Genomic DNA, 21,392 nt, shown 5'->3' on the forward strand with positions numbered 1-21,392 from the left:
CAACATTTATTAATGCAAATGTTGTGTTATTATTTGTGTGTGTGTGTGTATATATATATATATATATATATATATATATATATATATATATATATATATATATATATATATATATAATTGTTATTATATTTACATGTATTTTGCTACTTATTGTTTTGTTAGCAATACACTGCCAAAGTATAAATACACAACTCTAAGCTAACACGAGTGCTGCTTTAAAAAAGTTCAAAATACACCTTTTTATTATTTATATCAGTGTCATTAACCATATTTTACAAGTTTTACAACCCAAATTTTATTTGCTTCAAAATATGACCATGTGCACCTTTTTATCTGTTAAATCTTGTAATTTATTGTTTTATATACAATATAAACCTGCCAATAATGTATGTGAATAAATGCAAATGAAAGAACATAACACTTTTATTGATGCAACTATATTAAAAGAACAACTCTCAGTTACAAAGGAGTCATTCACAAAAGCTTCGAACGAATCATCCTAAAGAATCGACTCGCGAATCGAGCAGCGACAGACGGCCAAAGGTTACACACGCAGCGCTCCTCTCACCCGTGCCTGGATAAACCTCCGTTTCCCGCTGTTCTCCGCCTCATTCGCGTGATATAACGCAAACGACAATCGCTGGACTTTCTCGAGGGAGCGACCTGGCCTTGGTGTCGGATGTAGACTCGGTTCAGAGCCTACGGTCCCCCCCTCTCTCCGCTCCACACACCGCTGGCCTTCTAGCATTTCTCCACAGCCGGGAAAGAGGCGCTGGTCGCGGGTATGGATGCCGTGTGGATGCTGCCTGTGCTGCTGGTGCTCCCGCTCCTATTATGGACAAGCAGCACGTTTGTTTTCTATTTTAAAAAGTGCTTTTACGTGGCGTACATGATGCTGCTGGCCGTCATCGCCATACCCATTTGCATTCTGAAAAGCGGCGGTAGAGACATTGAGAATATGAGGTGAGTTGTCAACAACGCGTGCGTTGATTTATTTCGCACTGTGATGTGATTTAAAGCTATTATTGAGGTTGCATAAAAAGGAATACAATAATAAATATATCATAACATGCATTTATTATGTGTATTTTTACAGTGAAACATGTTGCACGTTATGTACAACATGCATAATAACATATACGAATGCATGGAGCAAACTGTGTATGGATATGGCTTACATAATTAACGTTATGCATTTGTACCGGAATGCATCTCATCTGGTTTCCCCGGACAGATGTTCGGATCACGGCTGAGTCTTTAGCCAGCTCGCTAAGTACGCGTGAACACATTTACAGTAGGCCTCTGGTTCATGTATTTGACATGGACTCAGAGTGATTCCTAAATAAATCATGATAGTTATTAATTTTTATCACATTAACAAGGCAGTTAGCACGCGCGCATTTAGCAGTTGTGTGCATAAGCACAGTGCTAGCTGCTAGCTAGACATGGCGACCAAAGCGTGTGTTTGTTTTCAGCTGATGTGCTGGAGGTGTGAAGGGGATGCGGGCTGCGAGTTACACATGCTCTGGTTTGTCAGATAGTTTTATTAATGAGGCTGTGATGGATTGGTTTCATGGCTCAGCTGGTGCAGGGTTCATCCTGGTCGATGGTGTTTGATTTAAACCAACTGTCGCACACGTTTCACACATTGGACAGTTGATCGATTTGATTTCGGATTCCAGGTCATCGGTTTAGAATCCGTGTTCGCTCAAAATCTTTTCGAATCGTTCTGTTAGTGTTTAGAATGCCGCTGACATGGCAATAGAACTTCTAGACCTTTAAGGTCTTCCAACTTCAAAGTGAAGATTCCAATGTTCGCCAAAGTTAATAGAGAGGACTGTCAGTACATTAGAGTAATTCACTGTGATGTGGTAAAGTTAGTTTGTGGTGTTTTGAGACACATGGAAGACTGTTATTGAGGTAAAGTTGATTTTATATTCACACATTTGGACTTTCTCATAATTAATATAGATTATGAAAAAAGTTCTTTGCAAATACTAAATAGTTGAATCCAGTGGTGTAAAGTAACAAAATACAAATACTGTAATTGAGTAGTTTTTCCTCAGGAATTGTAAGCAGTTTTAAAAATGTGTACTTTTACTTTCCCTCGAGTAAATATTTTGTGCTGTATCAGTACTTTTACTATTTTGCTTCAACCTGCAGCCACTACTTTATTTTTTCTTGTCTATAGAGATTGGCTCAGTGGAAAAAATCAGCCCTGTGATTCCTGTCCAATCAAGTCACACATAGATAGTAAATCACATCATACTGAACATTTCCAAGACATGGGCACTCTATAATTGCAGCAAACCGTTTGTCCGAGATGATGTTCAAAATCTTTACATGCACTTACAGAGAGACTGTTAAGACTGTATGTCACTGATCCTAGTAGACACACAACATCATGAGACAATAATGTTAGGTAAGACTTAGGTCACCAGCTTCTAAGGACATTGATATTTTGACGTCCAATAACGACGCGAAATGACGTTGATATTTTGTTGATTTTAGGTTTTATTGGAAAGTGCCCTAAATCCAACGTTGAGCCAACATCTTAAACCAACGTCATATTGACGCGTTATCCAACGTCTTATAGACATCATATTGGAAATGTCCACAAAACGTTAAGCTATAATGTCATTAGACTTTGATATTTTTGTTGTTTTTAAGATGCATTGGAAAGTAACCAAAATGTAACATCTGTCTGACGTTGGACTTAGAATTGGACAACTGACGTTGGGTTCTGAAAAAATGTAATGTACCACAACGTTGGGGTACAACATAGAGTTGTCCAAAGTCCAAAAAAGGAACTAAAAACATTATAAAAACATTTCATGTGACTTTAGTCTTTATACTGTTGTAATATGAAGTTCCAGTAACATGTTTGTGTTGCAAAAAAACTGTAAAAACTGTGTTATTTTCCAATGTCTTCTGCATAATATCAGTGTGTGCATTTTGAATGAATGGCAATACATTGTACTGTCTATAGTAAATATATAGTCTATAAGCTGACGCAGAAAATAACATATAGACAAAGAGAGTTGTATTACAGGTTTTTTTTAATTCACAAAAGTAGTCTTAGGCATGAGTTGGGTATGATTACAGGTTATTATTAAGTCACATGGAACGCTTTGACAACACTTTTGGTTCTTTTTATGGACTTCTCAGGAGCTTTACTGTCTATGGAGGATGAGACAGCTCTCGGATTACTTCTAAAATATCTTAACTTGTGTTAAAAAATAAATGAAGTTCTCAGGGGATTGGTCAGACACAAGAGTGGGCAATTAATGACAGTATTAATCCTTTAAGACAACATTTTAATTACTTTTAAAAAGTTATCCCACCACTAAAATTTCTAATAAAGGACTAGTTCACTCATCTGTTTCAATCTTCTCTTGAAGTTTTTTCCTACCATGTCAGACAGGGGGTCCCATCAACACTCTGCTCACCAACTTTATTTCTTTTGGTTCATTTTGAACAACTTGTGGTCAAGTAAATGTTCCAAAAATCAATCATTTTAAAATGAATCTATAACAATAATTTAAATAGGTCATTAAGCTCTTTTATGAAATATTTCACCAGAGTGAAATAAGATTCTGACAGTATGATAACCTTGGATAAAAATATGGCGGTATTGTGATTACTACTCTAAAATATATTCTTTTTTTAAGGTCTGGGTAAAAATTTAAAAAAAAAATTCTCTTTTAAACACAGTATATTTTATTTTGAGAAGCATTTAAAAATTTTTGCATCCATAAACATGTCAGGTTAAATAATTCAAATAAATTGTTAACTTCTGTCTTAACTGTTTTTTTTTTTTTACAATTTAAAATAGCATCTTTAGTTATCTTTTCTGCTGGAGATACTGTTGTCCTAAAAAAACAGAAAAAAAGTAATAGTAATAAAAAATCATACACATACCTAAGGAACAGTATTGCAGAAAATTTTGAAGGTTTTAAAACCTTAAAGGGCCATGAAACCCCCTCGTTTCAGCAGGGTGTTTTCACACCTCTACTTTGGAAAAAGTCAGAAAAGTGGGCGTGTCCAGCTCTGTTTAGGGGGGAGTGTCGGAGAAAGAAAAGAGGCTTGGTGTGGGAGTGTCTATTTGGGCGCGCTGAATTTCAGAGTCAAAACACACAACCACAGCGGACAATGTGACTGTGTTTACATGGACATCTGTAGTCGAATTATTTGCCAAATTATTAAATGGTGGACTTTAACTGCAGTTTGGCTCTTTCATTCAGGGAATTCATTCATGTCCCTTCGAGGAACTGCTCTAAGCGTGTATTTTTCATGCAATGTTTGATACCGCACGGCGAATGAGAGAAAAAAAAACTCAGCATTTCCCGGAAACTTGGATGCACACGGCAGGTAGCGTTAGAAAGCCGCGTGTGTTATTCCGGTCACAAAATCCAACACGAGGTTATAGTTTAATTGTAACTGTTAGTGCTAACTTGTTTACACTTGGTGCAATAGTTTGTTTGATACGAATAAAATACGAACTGAATAAAAAAAGAGCACTGGTCGCTCACTTACCAAATCTGTAGAGACAGGACAATCACCAGCAACTACAGCCGCGTCTTTATTTAGAGAATACTACAAGCGAATCCAGATCTCAGCGTTTGCAGATGAGAACAGCTCTCAGGTAAACAATAATCCTCCTTAGACACGTAAGTTATTGTTGTCGAGCGTTGCGTACACTGTTAATCCACACGTGACGCCAGCTGCGCTCTCACAGAGAGAAAATGAAAACAAAACTTAACTGCAGCAAACTATAAAAGCAACACTTCACGCTTGTTTTGCCAATACAACATGGTGTGTCTGCCGTCTAAACACTGTGACATAAATGAATATTAATGAAGTTGCACAATAGAGCGCGCTGATTGGTTTGAACCAAGCCTTACTCATGCATTAATGCAACACACTGTAAGACGTAATAAGACACACTCAGGCACAGACGCCCAGTCTGCACGCTGGAATACAGGCTATTATGTCATGGCCGTGACGCAGCTTCAAAAATTTGTTTCAAACCAGAAGTACGAATTTGCTTGAAATAACGCAAAAACAACCAATTTACACTTTTTAGTGAAATATAGGTGTCCTAATAGTGTATTTAGCAGTGTGGGACACATATACGACTGTCAACAGCTCAAAAAATGTGTCTTGGTGTTTCGTGACCCTTTAACATTTCCAAACTGCGGTATACCTTGAAAACAGTTATCGTCCCATGCCTACTTCTTTTGGTGTATTTGTAAGGATTTTGTAGCAGTTTGGCTCTCACAAAAAGTACAAATCTACTTGCATGAGTGCGATTACTTCTTATTTCTTATTTTCTGTTATAAGTTGTGTAATGCAATCTGCTTGTGTGTTAAATAGCTACATGCTAATGTTTTTGGCACACTTAAGGTCTGGTCAAGTTTGTTATGTACACATATTGGTGTGTGTACATTGTGTTATACACCACCTGTTAGCAGTGTGTGGTGGCTTGTCTTCTAACAGTGTGCATGTGATATGAAAATTAAAGAGCTGATGTCTGAATGCACATGCACAAAAGTGCCCGTCAGAGCCTGTCCCGTTGTTCATCTGCTTTTAAACAACTTTGAAAGAGGCTGTTTGTTATGCTCACCAAAAAAATAGACAATTTCTACTCTCTTCTAACTTGATTTATTCACACGAGGGTACAATGAACACACTGCGCACCACAGAATGGTAAACACCCATTTGTTGCATCTAATAAGACATTCATCCCTCCCAAGTTGAGTTTTTCTGATATTTTACCATTTGTTTGGGCTCTGTGATGTTAAAGAAAAAATATAATATGAAATAGAATTGCTAAATAATGCAATATATAATATGTAATATAGTAGTTAAAAAAAAATTATAGCATGACTAATGTACACTTTGGTTTTTCAGCGACGAATATTGACATGTAACTACACAGCCAGATGCGCTGATCTTTTTCAGAGGCTCACAAAAGAAACTTTTGCATTAAATCGCTCATTTATTGCGGACTATTGTGATAAACATATTCCAATATGCACAACTGTAAAATATTTGTTCAATTGTTTTGATATATTATTGTGCAGCCTTACTGTATGTTTAGTAGGGTCGCACAATACTGTAATTCGGTACCAATCGATTCTAAAATTTTAAAAACGTTCATTTCCTGCTAACTTTGCAGCGCTGTTGAGCCTGTTCTTAAATAGTGCTGATTTGCCTTTGTGTTAACATGCTCGATAGAAATAACTGTGATTGGCTGTGAAGGTCATCAATTCACTGAACTCACCACTGTTTACTAAGTGCAACCACAGATACAGGGACACTGGAGCGCTCTAAAGCCACTATTCATCAGCGGCATACTTGCCAACACTCCCGTTTTTGCCGGGGGTCTCCCGTATTTCAGACCCATCTCCCGCCCATTTCCCGTAGTGTTCTGTCTCCCGGAAAACTCCTGGAAATCCACCCCCTCAGCTTTTTGGTACAGTCCGCCTAGGTTTTTGGTTCAGTCGCCATGCGCACCGAACAAAACGTACAACCATCTTCATACCCTCTCCCCGCTCTTCAGTTCGCACGCAACCCCGGAGAAAAAAAATGTGTATATATATATATATATATATATATATGTATGTATATATATATATATATATATATATATATATGTATATATATATAATTTTTTTTTTTTATTATTTATTTATTTATTTATTTATTTTTTTATTTATTTTTTTTGGTAAGTAAACTAATAGAGATGCATCAAAATGAAAATTCTGGGCTGAAACCACAAATTGTGGATGCACTTTGCAGAAACCGGAAGTCATTTTGTAAGACTTAAAAACAAAAAAAAAAGGTCAATTTTATTGATGGTAAATGAGTTGAGAGAAGTCATTTGTCCAGATGAGTTTGGAGTAGTCATTTTAGCAGCTTTGCCATGACAGCGCAGTAATGCTATTACAAGCAGCAAGAACAATTATATTACCTGACCAAATCTCTTGTCGTCGATCCCAGTTATAAGAGCAACAAATAAAAACTTGACTACTTTTCTAGTGGATCATTTGGAAAAAAAAATTCCCCTCTAAATCATCTGTTGATCTGCACCCCAATCATCACAAATACTGCAGAAGACCTATTGAAACCAGCATGGACCCAAGATTCTCACAAAAATCAGTCAAGTTTGGTGAAGGAAATATCATGGCTTGTGGTTACGTTCAGTATGTGGGCATGTGAGAGATCTGCAGAGGTATCAGCCTGAGGTATCAAGACATTTGTGCTGCCCAATACATTGTGAACCTCAAGAGAAGGCAAATTCTTCATCAGGATAGTGCTCTTTCTTATACTGCAACCTCCACATTAAAGATCCTGAAAGCAAAGAAGGTCAAGGTGCTCCAGGATTGGTCAGCCCAGTCACCTGAAATGAACATTATTGAGCATGTCTGGTTTTATTTTGGTAAAATAAGCAAAATCTAGAGACCTTTGCCTTAACTATAAGCCACTTCTGATACCAAACGATCAACTAAAAGTCAAGTTATTGTTTGTTGTTCTTAAAACTTGGATAGGTGACAGGATTTTTGTCAGGTAGTGTACACTACATAGAATTGTCCTGTCAGCATACGCTTTAAAAAATACACAATACATTCATATTGTCCCAACAAAAATGTATTAACAAATTTAAGTGGATTTAACATAAAACAATTAAGTTGTCCCAAAAAATCCTAAGAATTTAGTTGTTTTGGCTCATTTTAAATAAATAGTTTGAACTAGCAACAGAATCTTTGTTTTTCAGTGTATATCACAATATGCACACTTGCAATATTTTGACCACTTCAATACATTGCGCCGCCCTACTGCATGTTTACCGTTATATGTTATCAGTGCCGTCTGTAGTTCACAGGTGAACCCGATCAGGTGAGCAGGTCTGTTCAGGACAGTGTTTGAACGTGGGAGTGCGACGTTACCCGGTAATTACGCTGGATCTCCTGTATCAGGACTGGTGTAGACTTTCCACAGCTCAGTTATCAAGTGTTGACGACTGGTCGAATACTGTACATGCTAAAATCTCATCGTGCCAATTATGTGGAAACTCATTTCAGCGTAAAGGCTGTTTTACCAGGATGACCTAACACCCGTATTAACCAACAGAGAGCACATGACGTGGAGGGGCAATGGGTGGTGTCCTGTTGCATCAGTGCTGTTCGTCTCTTTTTAAGGTTGTCTGTTCTTTCTTTCAGTCTCTTTATCAGTGCGATAGGAAGGAGTGATTGAGCCACATGCTGAGGTGATGCTGGGATGCCGGGCTTATTGGGTTAAAGGAGAGAGATGACAAGGTGTATAGAGATAGAGGCGGTGGAGGACAGATTTTATCAAGCCGAGTTTAGGAGTTGAGCCAATATGAAAAGGATGTCATTAGCTGTGAGTCCATCCGTTCATTTAAAACTTAATTTCTGCTCTTTTTTTCCCTTCTAAGATAAACACACCAATAAACGACACTTTTGAAGTTTAAGAGTTTGAAAAATTTTAAAGTAAAAAAAAATATAGTTGTCGTTAAAGGGCCATGAAGGGCCATATGTTTCAGCAGGGTGTTTTACACCTCTACTTTGGAAAAAGTCAGGAAAGTGGGTAGAGCTGCTCGATTTTGGGAAAAATCATAATCACAATTATTTTGGTCATAATTGTAATCACGATTATTTAAAACGATAACTGTTGAAGTCAAAATTATTAGCGCTCCTGGGAATATGTTTTTTTTAAAATAAATATTTCCCAAATGATGTTTGACAGAGCAAGGAATTTTAACAGTATTTCCTATAATATTTTTCTTCTTGGCTTATTTGTTTTATTTTAGCTAGAATAAAAGCAGGTTCAAATATTTTGAAACCCATTTTAAGGTCAATATTATTAGCCCCCTTGAGCAATATATATTTTTTGATTGTCTGCAGAAGAATCTACTGTTATACAATGAACTGCTTAATTACCCTAGTTAAGCCTTTGAATTGCACTTTAATCTGAATGCTTGTATTTAGAAAAATATCTAGAAAAATTTTATGTACTGTCATCATAGCAAAGATAAAACAAATCAGTAATCAGAAATGATATATAGAAAATATTATGTTCAAAAATAAGTTTTAAAAAATTCTTTCCATTAAACAGAAATTGGGCGGGAAAAGGATTGCTAATATTCAGGAGGGCTAATAATTCTGACTTTAATGTATACATACAGTTATTTTCCTCCCTGCAAAGGAAAAAAAAAAATACAATAGAATAAAAATATGAAACAAACTGTGCTTTTAAGGATTTTCACAGTAAGAATAAAACTTTAGCTACAAAAATCCTTCAGTCAAGAGCAAAAGATTTTCTCGTTTTGTTTGATTAATGATAAAAGTAACATCGCGCACTGTCTCTTTAATGGTTTCTCTTTCACGTGTCTTTTGATCCTCAACTCGTAACTCGTTTGTTTATTACACAAATTAGGGTTATTATGAATAATCACTAAACACTGCGTTTTGACATCTATTTGACCATTAAAGCGCTCACATTAAGATGACTTTAGATGTCTGCGCCTCGTCCGTTTCGCGAAGTGTGGTGCGGTCAGCAGAGGTACGCGATGCGGCGCCAGGCGCAAGTATAATTCCAGCTTCAGTGTGCGAAATGAGACCGAATGCTGACCGGCTGCATGCTTCTGGCTGTGTGCGCGTGTCGCACACACATAAGCACGTCGTCTTTCGCGCTTTTAGGAGCAACAGCTGGAAAGGGGGCGGTATATGATGCAATAATCATTTATCTCGATTAATGCTTTTTCATAATCGTTTAAAGCCAATATCGAAATCGGATTTTCGATTAATTGCGCAATCCTAAAAGTGGGCATGTTCAGCTCTGTTTAGGGGAAGTGTTGGAGGAGCAAAAGAAGATTGATTTGGGAGTGTCAATTTGGGACGCGCTGATTTTCAGAGTCAAAACGCATACACACACACACACACACACAGGGGAGAAAGTGACTGTGTTCACTTGGACATCAGTAATCAAATTCATTCATTCATTTTCTTGTCGGCTTAGTCCCTTTATTATTCCTAGGGTCGCCACAGCGGAATGAACTGCCAACTTATCCAGCTAGTTTTTATGCAGCAGATGCCCTTCCAGCCGCAACCCATCTCTGGGAAACATCCACACACACATTCACACTCATACACTACGGACAATTTAGCCTACCCAATTCACCTGTACCGCATGTCTTTGGACTGTGGGGAAAACCCACGCGAAGGCAGGGAGAACATGCAAATTCCACACAGAAACGCCAACTAAGCTGAGGTTTGAACCAGCAACCCAGTGACCTTCTTGCTGTGAGGCGACAGCACTACCTACTGCACCACTGCCTCGCCAGTAATCAAATTATTTGCCAAATTACTAAATGGTGGACTTTAACTGCAGTTTGGCTCTTTCATTCAGGAATTTCATTCATGCCCCTCAAGACAAACGAGATATTTGATTCGAGGAGCTGCTCTAAGCGTGTATTTTTCATGCAATGTTTTTTACCGCACGACGAATGAGAGAAAAAAAAACTCTGCACAGGTGAATTAGGTTTCATATTGCACTCTTTATGTTGCATAATACGTGGTTTATGATAATGCGTATTCCTCATTTTTAGGAGCACAATCTTACTCTCAACTAGAAGGTGTAAGCTTGAAAGTACACAGTTTATGTTTTAGCATTTATATTGAATGATAATTAATTTATTTAAAAATTTTACATCTAAGTAGTAAATGACGTGGTGAATTGCCTTTACAATAAAACAAAAATAATCACGTACATCACCAATACATAAAGTCATGTGATCTTGAAATGACATGCACTATAAAAAAGATCCATAAATTAGCAGTTTCAGAATTTTGTGATTCATGTTTTTATTTTTCATTGATTATTTATGATTTTTAATTGCATTTTGGGCCCTTGAACTTATTTCCAAGAGATGAATTTTCACCATCAAAATTTGACAGAGCAGGGATCAACATCCCATAATGCAATTCTCAACCGTAAACAAACAGAAAACACTTGATAAACTTAATTAACATATTTTTTTACACTATGAGAAAAAAGCTACATAGTAACCTTGAACAGGAGTACTGTGATCTTAAAAACTTCCCATCAGGTTGAAGATATCTGATAACAATCAAGCTTGATAATAAAACACTTGTTTTTTCTTTTTTCATGCTTACGTACTTTGGTAATATGTCAGAGCACAGGTTGACATTTGTGATAACAGAGTTCATTTAAAATGCTCTTAACAAAAAAAAAAGAAAAAAAGATGATGGTTTTACGTTATTCATCTAGAGACAAATTCAAATAATCAAGACTTGCAATAATAACAGCACACTCAGATTTTTGTATGAGACATTTAGATTTTTTTGGTATTTTCTGTGAGCTGCTCTTTACTGTTCAGAACATGCCACAATCAGAAGTCAAGCTGATTTCTCAACAATTGCTATTGAGGTGTAATGAGGACAGAGGCACGTCAATGCATTGCACAAATATTAATGTCTGTGTTAATTGTATTATTTTAAAATACCTACAAAATATCTTAGTGCTGTTATTAAATTCTTATTCGTTTAAAATTAAAGGAATTCAATTTTTTTTACACTCAAAAATAAATTGTTGGCATAACTTCATTTAATTATGACACATTTCCACACATTAAAATGAACCATTTAGACTTTTTTGAATTGCATTATTCTAAGTTGTTTGATGGGGCGACACAGTCGCTTAGTGGTTAGCACCGTTGCCTCACAGCAAGAAGGTTGCTGGTTTGAGTCCCGCCTGGGCTGGTTGGCATTTCTGTGTGGAGTTTGCTTGTTCTTTCCTTGTTCACGTGGGTTTCTTCCGGGTCCTCTGGTTTCCCCCACAGTCCAAAGATATGCACTATAGGTGAATTGAATAAACTAAATTGTCCGTATTGTATGAGAGTGTGAAAGTGAGTGTATGGGTGTTTCCCAGTGCTGGGTTGCAGCTTGAAGAGTATCCGCTGTGTTAACATGCTGGATAAGTTGCCGGTTCATTCCGATGTGGCGACCCCTGAGAAATAAAGTGACAAAGCCAAAGTAAAATGAATGAATCAACTTATTTGGATTGCGTTATTCCAACTTATTTCCATTGTATTATTTCAACTTGTTTTGGTTGCGTTATTTCAACTTATTTAAATTGTGCTATTTCAACTTGCTTTTAATTGTGTTACATACATTGAGTACTTGAATTGCATTATTTCTACTTGTTTGGATTGCGTTATTCTAACTTATTTTAATTGTGTTACTCGGATTGCCTTATTTCAACCTATTTGAATTGTGTTATTCCAACCTATTTGAATTGCACTTTTCCAAATTGTTTCAACTGTGATACTTGAATTGCGTTAATTTAACTTATTTGAATTGCGTTATTTCAACTTGTTTTAATTGTTACTTGAATTGCATTAACTTAACTTATTTTAATTGTGTTATTCCAACTTATTTGAATTGCGTTATTTTTACTTGTTTTAATTGTGTTACTTGAATTGCATTATTTCAACTTATTTGAATTGCGTTATTTCAACTTGTTTAAATTGTTACTTGAATTGCGTTATTTCAACTTATTAAAATTTCGTTATTTCAACTTGTTTTAATTGTGTTACTTGAATTGCGTAAATTTAACTTATTTGAATTGCGTTATTTTAACTTGTTTTGTGTTAGTTGAGTTGCGTTAATTTAACTTATTTGAATTGCGTTATTCCAACTTATTTGAATTAAGCTATTCCAGCTTGTTTTAAGTGTGTTACATAAATTTTGTTATTCCAACTTATTTGAATTGCGCTATACCAACTTGTTTTAATTGTGTTACTTGAATTGTGTTATTACAACTTATTTGAATTAAGCTATTCCAACTTGTTTTAATTATGTTACTTATTGTGTTATTCCAACCTATTTTAATTGTGTTACTTGAATTTGCTTATTTCAACTTATTTAAATTGCGTTATTTCAACTTGTTTTAATTGTGTTACTTGAATTGCCTTATTTCAACTTATTTAAATTGCGTTATTTCAACTTGTTTTAATTGTGTTACTTGAATTGTGTTATTCCAACCTATTTGAATTGTGTTATTCCACCTTATTTAAATTGCGCTATTCCAACTTGTTTTAATTGTGTTACTTGAATTGCGTTATTTCAACGTATTCGAATTCCGTTATTTCAACTTGAATTAATTGTGTGAAATGCGTTATTTCAACTTATTTGAATTGCATTATTTCAGCTTATTTGAATTGGGTTACTTGAGTTGCGTTATTAGGCTTAGCAGTGGCACAGTAGGTAGTGCCATCGCCTCACAGCAAAAAGGTCACTGGTTCGAGCCTCGGCTGGGTCAGTTGGCGTTTCTGTGTGGAGTTTGTATGTTATACCTGTGTTCGCGTGGGTTTCCCCTGGGTGCATCGGTTTCACCAACAGTCCTAAGCCGAAAATAAATGAGTTGCGTAATTTGAATTTATTTTAGGCAACTAAAGTATATGAGCAAAATTTGTTGTCAACCTTAGTGTCTTATCACTTTCATTTGAATTACCTTGTGAACACAGCTTACTCTTATACAGCCAATTTATTCCAGTTGCTTAATTTGGGCAATCAGACGTTTTCTTTTATTTATTGCAGTTCAAACTGCAACTGCTTTAATAATGCCTACAGTTGATTGAGACTTATCTCAGAACTAACTTTTGACAAACAGCATTGTTGTTAATAAAAGCTGCCAACACCCAAAGCACGATTGCTAATCTATACTGCAGCATGGTAACTTCAAAACATTACATGACATTCCTTAAACTACATGAAGATCGATCTCTTAACATTTCTTTCCCATAACTTAAAACACCCAAGGTTGCTTTTCTAACTTCTAATTCAGTCCTACACAAATCATGCTGAGAACTACATATCCACCAACCAGGTAGTTGCACCAACACATTTCCTTTGTTGCCCAAACACAAAATTAACTAAGCCTCTTTCACTATCCTTAGGCTTAGCCCCTGATTTATCAGGGGTCACCGGCACCGCAGTGAAATGAACCACCAAATACTCTGGCTTGCACTTAATGTTTTACAGATTTAAATGAAGTTTATGTGCATATAGCTCATTGTTTATAATGTTGAATCACTTTTAATAATGCTCCTGCTTGGGATTAGTGGTTTAACAAAACACTTCACCGACAGATTGTTTAAAGGGCCATGAAACCCCCTCGTTTCAGCAGGGTGTTTTCACACCTCTACTTTGGAAAAAGTCAGAAAAGTGGGCGTGTCCAGCTCTGTTTAGGGGGGAGTGTCGGAGGAACTAAAGTGGGAGGGTGTGGGAGTGTCTATTTGGGCACGCGCGAGTTTCAGTCAAAATACACAGGAGAAAGAGATGGTGTTTAACCTACATGGACATCTGTAGTCGAATTATTTGCCAAATTATTAAATGTTGGACTTTAACTGCAGTTTGGCTCTTTCATTCAGGGAATTCATTCATGCCCCTCGCGACAAACGAGATATTTGATTCGAGGAACTGCTCTAAGCGTGTATTTTTCATGCAATGTTTGATACCGCACGGCGAATGACAGAAAAAAAAACTCCGCATTTCCCGGAAACTTAGATGCACACGGCAGGTAGCGTCCGAAAGCCGTGTGTGTTATTCCAGTCACAAAATGCGGTGCTAACATGTTTGCACTCAATGCAATAGTTAACTTAATCGATACGAACAAACTGAATATACAAAGAGCACTGGTCGCTCACTTACCAAATCTGTAGAGACAGGACAATCACCAGCAACTAGAGCCGCGTCTTTATGAAGAGAAGACTACATCCGGAATCCGGATCTCAGCGTTTGCAGATGAGAACAGCTCTCAGGTAAACAATAATCCCCCTTAGACGCGTAAATTATTGTTGTCGCGCGTCGCGTACACTGTCACACGTGATCCAGATGAGTTCTCACAGAGAGAAAATGAAAACGAAACTTAATGGCAGCAAACTGTAAAAGCAACACTTCACGCTTGTTTTGCCAACACAACGTGGCGTCTCTGTGGTGTAAAGACGGTGACACTAATGAATATTAATGAAGTTGCACAATAGAGCGCGCTGATTGGTTTGAACCAAGCCTTACTCATGCATTAATGCAACACACTGTAAGACGTAATAAGACTCACTCTGGCACAGACGCCCAGTCTGCACGCTGGAATACACGCTATTATGTCATGACTGTGACGCAGCTTCAAAAATTCGTTTCAAACAGGAAGTACGAATTTACTTGAAATAACGCAAAAACAACCAATTTACACTTTTTAGTGAAATATAGGTGTCCTAATAGTGTTTTTAGCAGTGTGGGACACATATACGACTGTCAACAGCTCAAAAAATGTGTTTTGGTGTTTCGTGACCCTTTAAGTGTGTCAGCGTGATCTATTGTAACCCACAGTCAGAAGTGTGTGAATGAAGGCTGTGTTTTGTTGACTCTCCTCAGCTGCTGTGTTATGTAACCCCCAGATGTCTTTTGCTCGCCTCATATTAACATTACTGATATGAAGCGCTTGTGTGTTCAAAGGTCTCACAGATATTGTATCTGCTATCTCCATGTTCTGTGCATATCGCGCAACATCAGACACTTAAAAGTCCAATAATTTTGACGATTAAGCACAAAAATTTTCCTTTCTGGATTTAAGCAAGCAAATACGTAAAGGTCTATGCACTTGTGTCTTTGTTGCAGTGATTTTAATGTGCTTGACAGCTCTTTTCAACTTAGCTTGTGCAGTGTGTGGCTTTTTATTTCTTTATTAACAATTATGTTAGAAGGTGACTAGGCATGGGCCGGTATAAGTTTCTGACGGTATGATAACCTTGGATAAAAATTTCATGGTTTCACGGGACAATACATTGCTGTATTGTGAATATTGCTCTAAAATATATTCTTTTTGAATGTCTGGGTAAAAAACAAAAACTTTTTTTCCCCTTTGTACACAATATGTTTTATTTTGAGAAACATTTAAAATATTTTGGAGCTGTAAACATGTCAGACTAAAATGACATGATTTAAATGAATGATTGATTTCTGCTGCCTTTATTTGTTTCAAAAACACAGATTTTTTTTGACAATTTAAAATGGCATCTTTGGAGATCTTTTCTGCTGGAGACACTGCTGGCCTAAGAAAAAAATGTAAATAAAAAAATCTTACTCGTACATTAGGAACGGTATAGCAGAAAATGTTGACTGTTTTAAAACCTTGACTTTTCCAAACCGCTGTATACCTTGAACATGGTTATTGTCATCTACAGTCATCTATATTAGTGGTAAGATTCATTAGGCTCAAATTGTGAATGAAAACTTCATTCTAGCATATGAATGAATCACAGTTTCAGCCGTTGAATGTGTTGCAGCTTTTAGCTTTAGCTATAGCAAAAAGTATTTGCTTGTTTTTTTTTTTTGTTTTTTTCATTTGGCATGATAAGAAATCAGATTTTTTTCCCATTGTTTTAGGTAAATTGCTTATAAATATTTTTGTATTTTTTAATAATTATTCTTCAATGTTCTTTATTTTTTCATTACGTTTCAATAAAAGCACATTTCATATTTAATACTTAACATACTTTAATATTTAAAAACTCTTTTCACTCATTTACCAAGGCAGCGTTTCTAATTATAATATATATATATATATATATATATATATATATATATATATATATATATATATATATAAATTTTTTGATAATGTTTAAATTTTGTGCTTGTGGTTTATTAGTGTTTGCAGTATCAGACTTTTTTTACATTATGATTTATTTGTTAATGTTATTATTATTTATATACATAACATATTAAAGCATATTCAAAAGAAAAGATGTGTGCTTTCAACTTTCAAATAACTTTCATGAAAATAAAAAGTCATATAATGAAAAAAATAATATTTAGACTTTATATAATGAGGTGTTCCTGCCAATGTTTGCAAACAAGCAGGTTAAAACTTTTTTGAAGGATTGTGGCAAAGTATAAATATTATTATTTGATATATTAATATTATAAATGTTTTGGGGCTGCACTAAGAGATGCATTTTAATGTATGAAACATAAAACTGTATTACAATTACTTTTGATGCTTTAGAATCATTTTTTTCCTAAAATCAGAAACATTATTGCACTTATACACCAAATTTTGCCAACTTTACTTTGTCTTTATTTTTTTTAAAGTGAACTTGTTGACCAAAGTCATATCACCCATTAGCAAGCTATGCAGGGCTGAGTCTGGTCAGTACCTGGAAGGAAGACCACATGGGAAAATTAGGTTGCTGTTGGAAGTGGCGTTAGTAAGGCCAGGGGCCTGTTTCAGTAAGGAGGTTCAAACAACTCAGAGTTTAAACTTGAACTCTGAGTTGATTTACCGAGAGATTAAAAACTCTGAGTTTTCGGTTTCAGAACAGCTGATCTGAGTTGGGTCAATCAACTTTGAGTAGACCAACTCAGAGTTAAGCGCGCACACCGTGACTATAAAAAGACAATATCAATGGAGCGCAGATATTATGAGTGACTATGGCAACATCTGAAAAAAAGAGATCAGCATTTCTTTCTCCGCCTGAATTTGATCTGCTCATGCCAATTTGCAAATATGAGCGTATATATTTAAAAAGAAGCATCAGTGAAACAGAGACATTTAGTCTGGGAAAACAGCTGCTCAAGTAATGCGTAATTTTTAATTTAAAGTATTTAAATATTTAAGTATAATAATAATAAGTAATATAAAGTGTGACGTTTATAAAATGTTTCTAAACTTTTATACACGTTGATCAGTTTTAATAGATTAAAAAGTGCACTTGTGTGTCTGCCTTTTTATTAATCAAGTGATAGAGGCTTATATAACATTAAGAAGGTAAGCAGAACTAAAAATAATTTTTAGAAAGAATAATAATCCCATTAATCTAGTAACAGTACATGTCAAAGGTTAAGCTAATTATTTATGAAAAAGGAAAAGCCTCGTACGTGACTTTGTTTTGTGTGTGACAAAAATGTAGGCAATATCTATGTTTCCATCCAAATATATTACATAAATTTATGCAAAACTGGAATAACGCCCAAAAGATGCAAATAAAGCAGCGTTTTTATCCAATGAGTCAAAGAGAACAAAATCGTCACTTCCTGATTAACTTGCGCCAAATATCAACAGTAAAAACAGAATTTACTGCGGTAGAAGAAGCTGCGTCAATTAATTATTTATTTAACAAATGTACTTGCGCCTCAGAGACACAAGACAATGCTGACACACAATGAACACGTGGGGGCATTTGAAGCCAGATGCGGAGACTCTTGACACGCTCCTGATGCTCGGAGGTAATTAATAATATACAATAATACTGAATTCATAATACTGAAACAGTTACAGCATTTTAGAATGACCAAAAACAACATTTAAGATGTTCTACACTGTGCTCAGTCTGCTGGTTTGTCCATTCACTCACATTTTCATCATCTCTAACAACCCTTTTTTTAAAGCACATGCTGTAATTTAAGTGCACTTCGTAGTTTATGCACACGGTAACTGACTCTGAGTTAAAGTTACCGCTATTTCAGAAACAGGTTTGACTTACCCCGATTTCTCGAGTTTAACAAACCTGCCATTTTGAAACGGAAAACCCAGAGTTTCTCTCATTTCAGGGTTAAACTACTCTGAGTTTTCACTTAACCTGCTTTCTGAAACAGGCCCCTGGAGTCTATGACCTGTGTGTGTCCTAATGCCCCAGTATAGTGAAGGGGATGCTAAACTGTAGTGCTGGGCGATCTAAGATATGAATCTTAAGCTTTCAGATTTAAAAGAATATCCGAACAATGACTAGCCACAAAAATTAGAGGGGCCGTTAAATGGCATAACATATTTTTGACCAATAAATTTTCGGTGGGCAAAAAATTTTATACATTTCTAATATCAACATACTTGTAGATTTCCATTGTTGCACATTTCATTGGCTCTTAGATTAAAGGGCCATGACACCCCCCAATTTCGGTTAAAGTCTACTTCAGAATTTTTTCAAAAGATGCATGATTAAGGGCGTGGAGCTCCGCGAGCATCGGGCAGGAGTGGGCGTAGCCAGCAGAGGAGAACGTGAGCGAACAAAGCTAGCTCACAAAATGAGACAAACCGTGAGGAGACGCATGAGTTTATAGTTTACAAAGTTAAAATGCAAAGAAATGAACAGTGATTTAATGCCCTGCAACATTTGTTATTCGTAATTTCATATACACACAACCACAATTTATATCATTATAAAGATAAGTGTGTTCATGTAAACCCTATAAATGAGGACTTCTCCCTCAATCCCCGTATCCAGCAGACTCAGTGCAGCAGGTCTCCTGACCCGTCTATTTTAACCATTAGTCCTGCTGGTAATCTGGAAGATTTAGGCAAACACAGCAGCACAGTGATGTGTCTGAATGTGAACGAACTCCTGATAAAAGACAGCGTCCGCCATTCTCTAATTCACGTTCTGCTCTCCCGACAAAAAATGCTAGCAGCACACACACAGCTTTGCTGTATGATCAGCCCTGACAAGATCGCGGGGAAAAAACATGCAACAAACCCCGTGGATCATGGAAACAAACGCATATGAGCCTTCATGAACGGCTAAATACTGTGTGTCGTGGGTCCGTCCGTGTCTCACAGCTCGGGCTTGACACTGGCAGGTCTGGCAGGTCTCATGAATAATTAAGCAGCCGGTTCTTCTCATAGGATAAGAAAACTCCGGTATGAATAATAATGAGAAACCAACGCGTCATCATTGCACTTGCAGTTCTGCGCTACGTCGCCGATTTTGATCCCGCCCAAAAAATCATTTTAAACCCGGAAGCTGAAATTAGCTGACAAAAGCTCAAAATTATCCAGTTTTCCCCACAATTAAAGCTTACAGGTGCTAACATTGTCTTAACTGATGCTCGACACACACAAATCTGTTAATATAAAAAAAAGTTCTCCAGGCTGTCCTGAACCTTTAATATAGAGTTAAAAAGTCCAGAGCTTTTCATTGTTATTGACACATTTTTATCGTGATTCGATATATCATTTATCAGCCCAGCCCTACTATACTGTCAGTGGGCACCGTCTATCAGATGAGACATTAAACTTAGGTCCTGACCCTTTGTGGTCATTATAAATCCCATGGCACTTCTTGTAAAGAGTAGGGGTGTAATCTTGGTGTCCTGGTCAAATTTTCATCATCAGCCCTTACCCATCATGGCATCCCAATTGTCCCCATCCACCGAATTGGCTCTATCACGGTCTCTTCCCTCCACCTATAGCTGGTGTGTGGTGCAAAGCATTCAGTGCCATCATATATCAGTATTTTCGTGTCTGCAGCAGACAAACACATAAAAACGTGTTTGATGGTCTGATAAGTTGATAAAATGATTAATTATTTTGGTAAAATATTTTATAAATCCTATTGACCTGCCTTAATAGAAGTATAGATTCCATATTTGTTGAAACCGATGACTTGAATGACACTTATTGGTCATGTTGTCAATAGTAATAATGTCTCTTTACTTCCTGTAGGGTCATTCGGTTTTTGGTCCGCCATGTAAAATACTTCCTGGGTCTGCGCTATCAGGTCAGCGGCTGGGAGCATCTACAGACAGAAGGACCGTATGTTATTATCTCCAACCACCAATCATCACTCGACGTGCTTGGTGAGCAAATATGCACAACCAATCAACAATCACAGTGGTCGGTTTCATACATCTTTAAAGCATTAACTGTTAGGGGCATTTGAACCTACACTGGCCTCACGGTTCGGTTATGATTATCATGCCATCGATTTGGTTCAATTTGTAATCTTGACACATTGACGATGCTTTCCATTAGGGTTGGGCCGATAGACGATGCCATTGTCTTGTCCAAGCCGTCTGACTCTCTGCTCGTGTCTGCAGGTATGGTGGAGATCTTACCAGATCGCTGCACAATGATCGCTAAGAAAGAGCTGATATGGGCTGGGACAGTGGGCATGATTTGCTGGCTGGGAGGAATCGTCTTCATCAACCGCAAAAAGACAAGCGACGCCAAGAACGTCATGAGTGACGCTGCCAAAACCATGTTGACCGACAAGGTCTGTGTTCATTAGGATTATGCTTCACCTGACAGTTCATTTGGCAGGAAATGCGTCTTTATGCAATATTTACAATCATTTCAGATTCTTTTCTGAAATTAAAACAAAAGAGCTGTTTATTTAAAACGTTGTTATGATTATTAATATTGTATATTTATTTTACAAAAATATATTAGGGCTTTTAATGGTTTATGCTTCTGTTTAGATTCAGTAACCAGGTTTTTGTCATCGTAGTTAATGTGCATTTTAAAGTATCACATGTTTTGAATAAAAATCCCTGTTTACAAAATTTATTACA

The 21,392-nt window shown here is 36.5% G+C and overlaps 1 protein-coding gene across 3 annotated transcripts in view; it reads left to right on the forward strand.

Moving 5' to 3' along the window:
- The first annotated feature begins 566 nt into the window (after positions 1-566).
- agpat2 (1-acylglycerol-3-phosphate O-acyltransferase 2 (lysophosphatidic acid acyltransferase, beta)) overlaps positions 567-21,392 on the forward strand; it is a 36,592-nt gene continuing 15,766 nt past the window's right edge. The window contains exons 1-3 of one of the 3 annotated variants that reach the window (XR_015519715.1): positions 567-963; positions 20,545-20,678; positions 20,919-21,094. Coding sequence is in view for 2 of the 3 variants with exons in the window: in NM_001077732.1 (NP_001071200.1) it covers positions 785-963; positions 20,545-20,678; positions 20,919-21,094 (489 nt within the window). In the remaining variant the exon portion in view is untranslated. 3 annotated transcript variants of the gene reach the window in all.

The sequence above is a fragment of the Danio rerio genome, chromosome 21, assembly GCF_052040795.2.
Source record: "Danio rerio strain M-AB ecotype USA chromosome 21, GRCz13ab, whole genome shotgun sequence".
NCBI classification, from domain to species: Eukaryota; Metazoa; Chordata; class Actinopteri; order Cypriniformes; family Danionidae; genus Danio; species Danio rerio.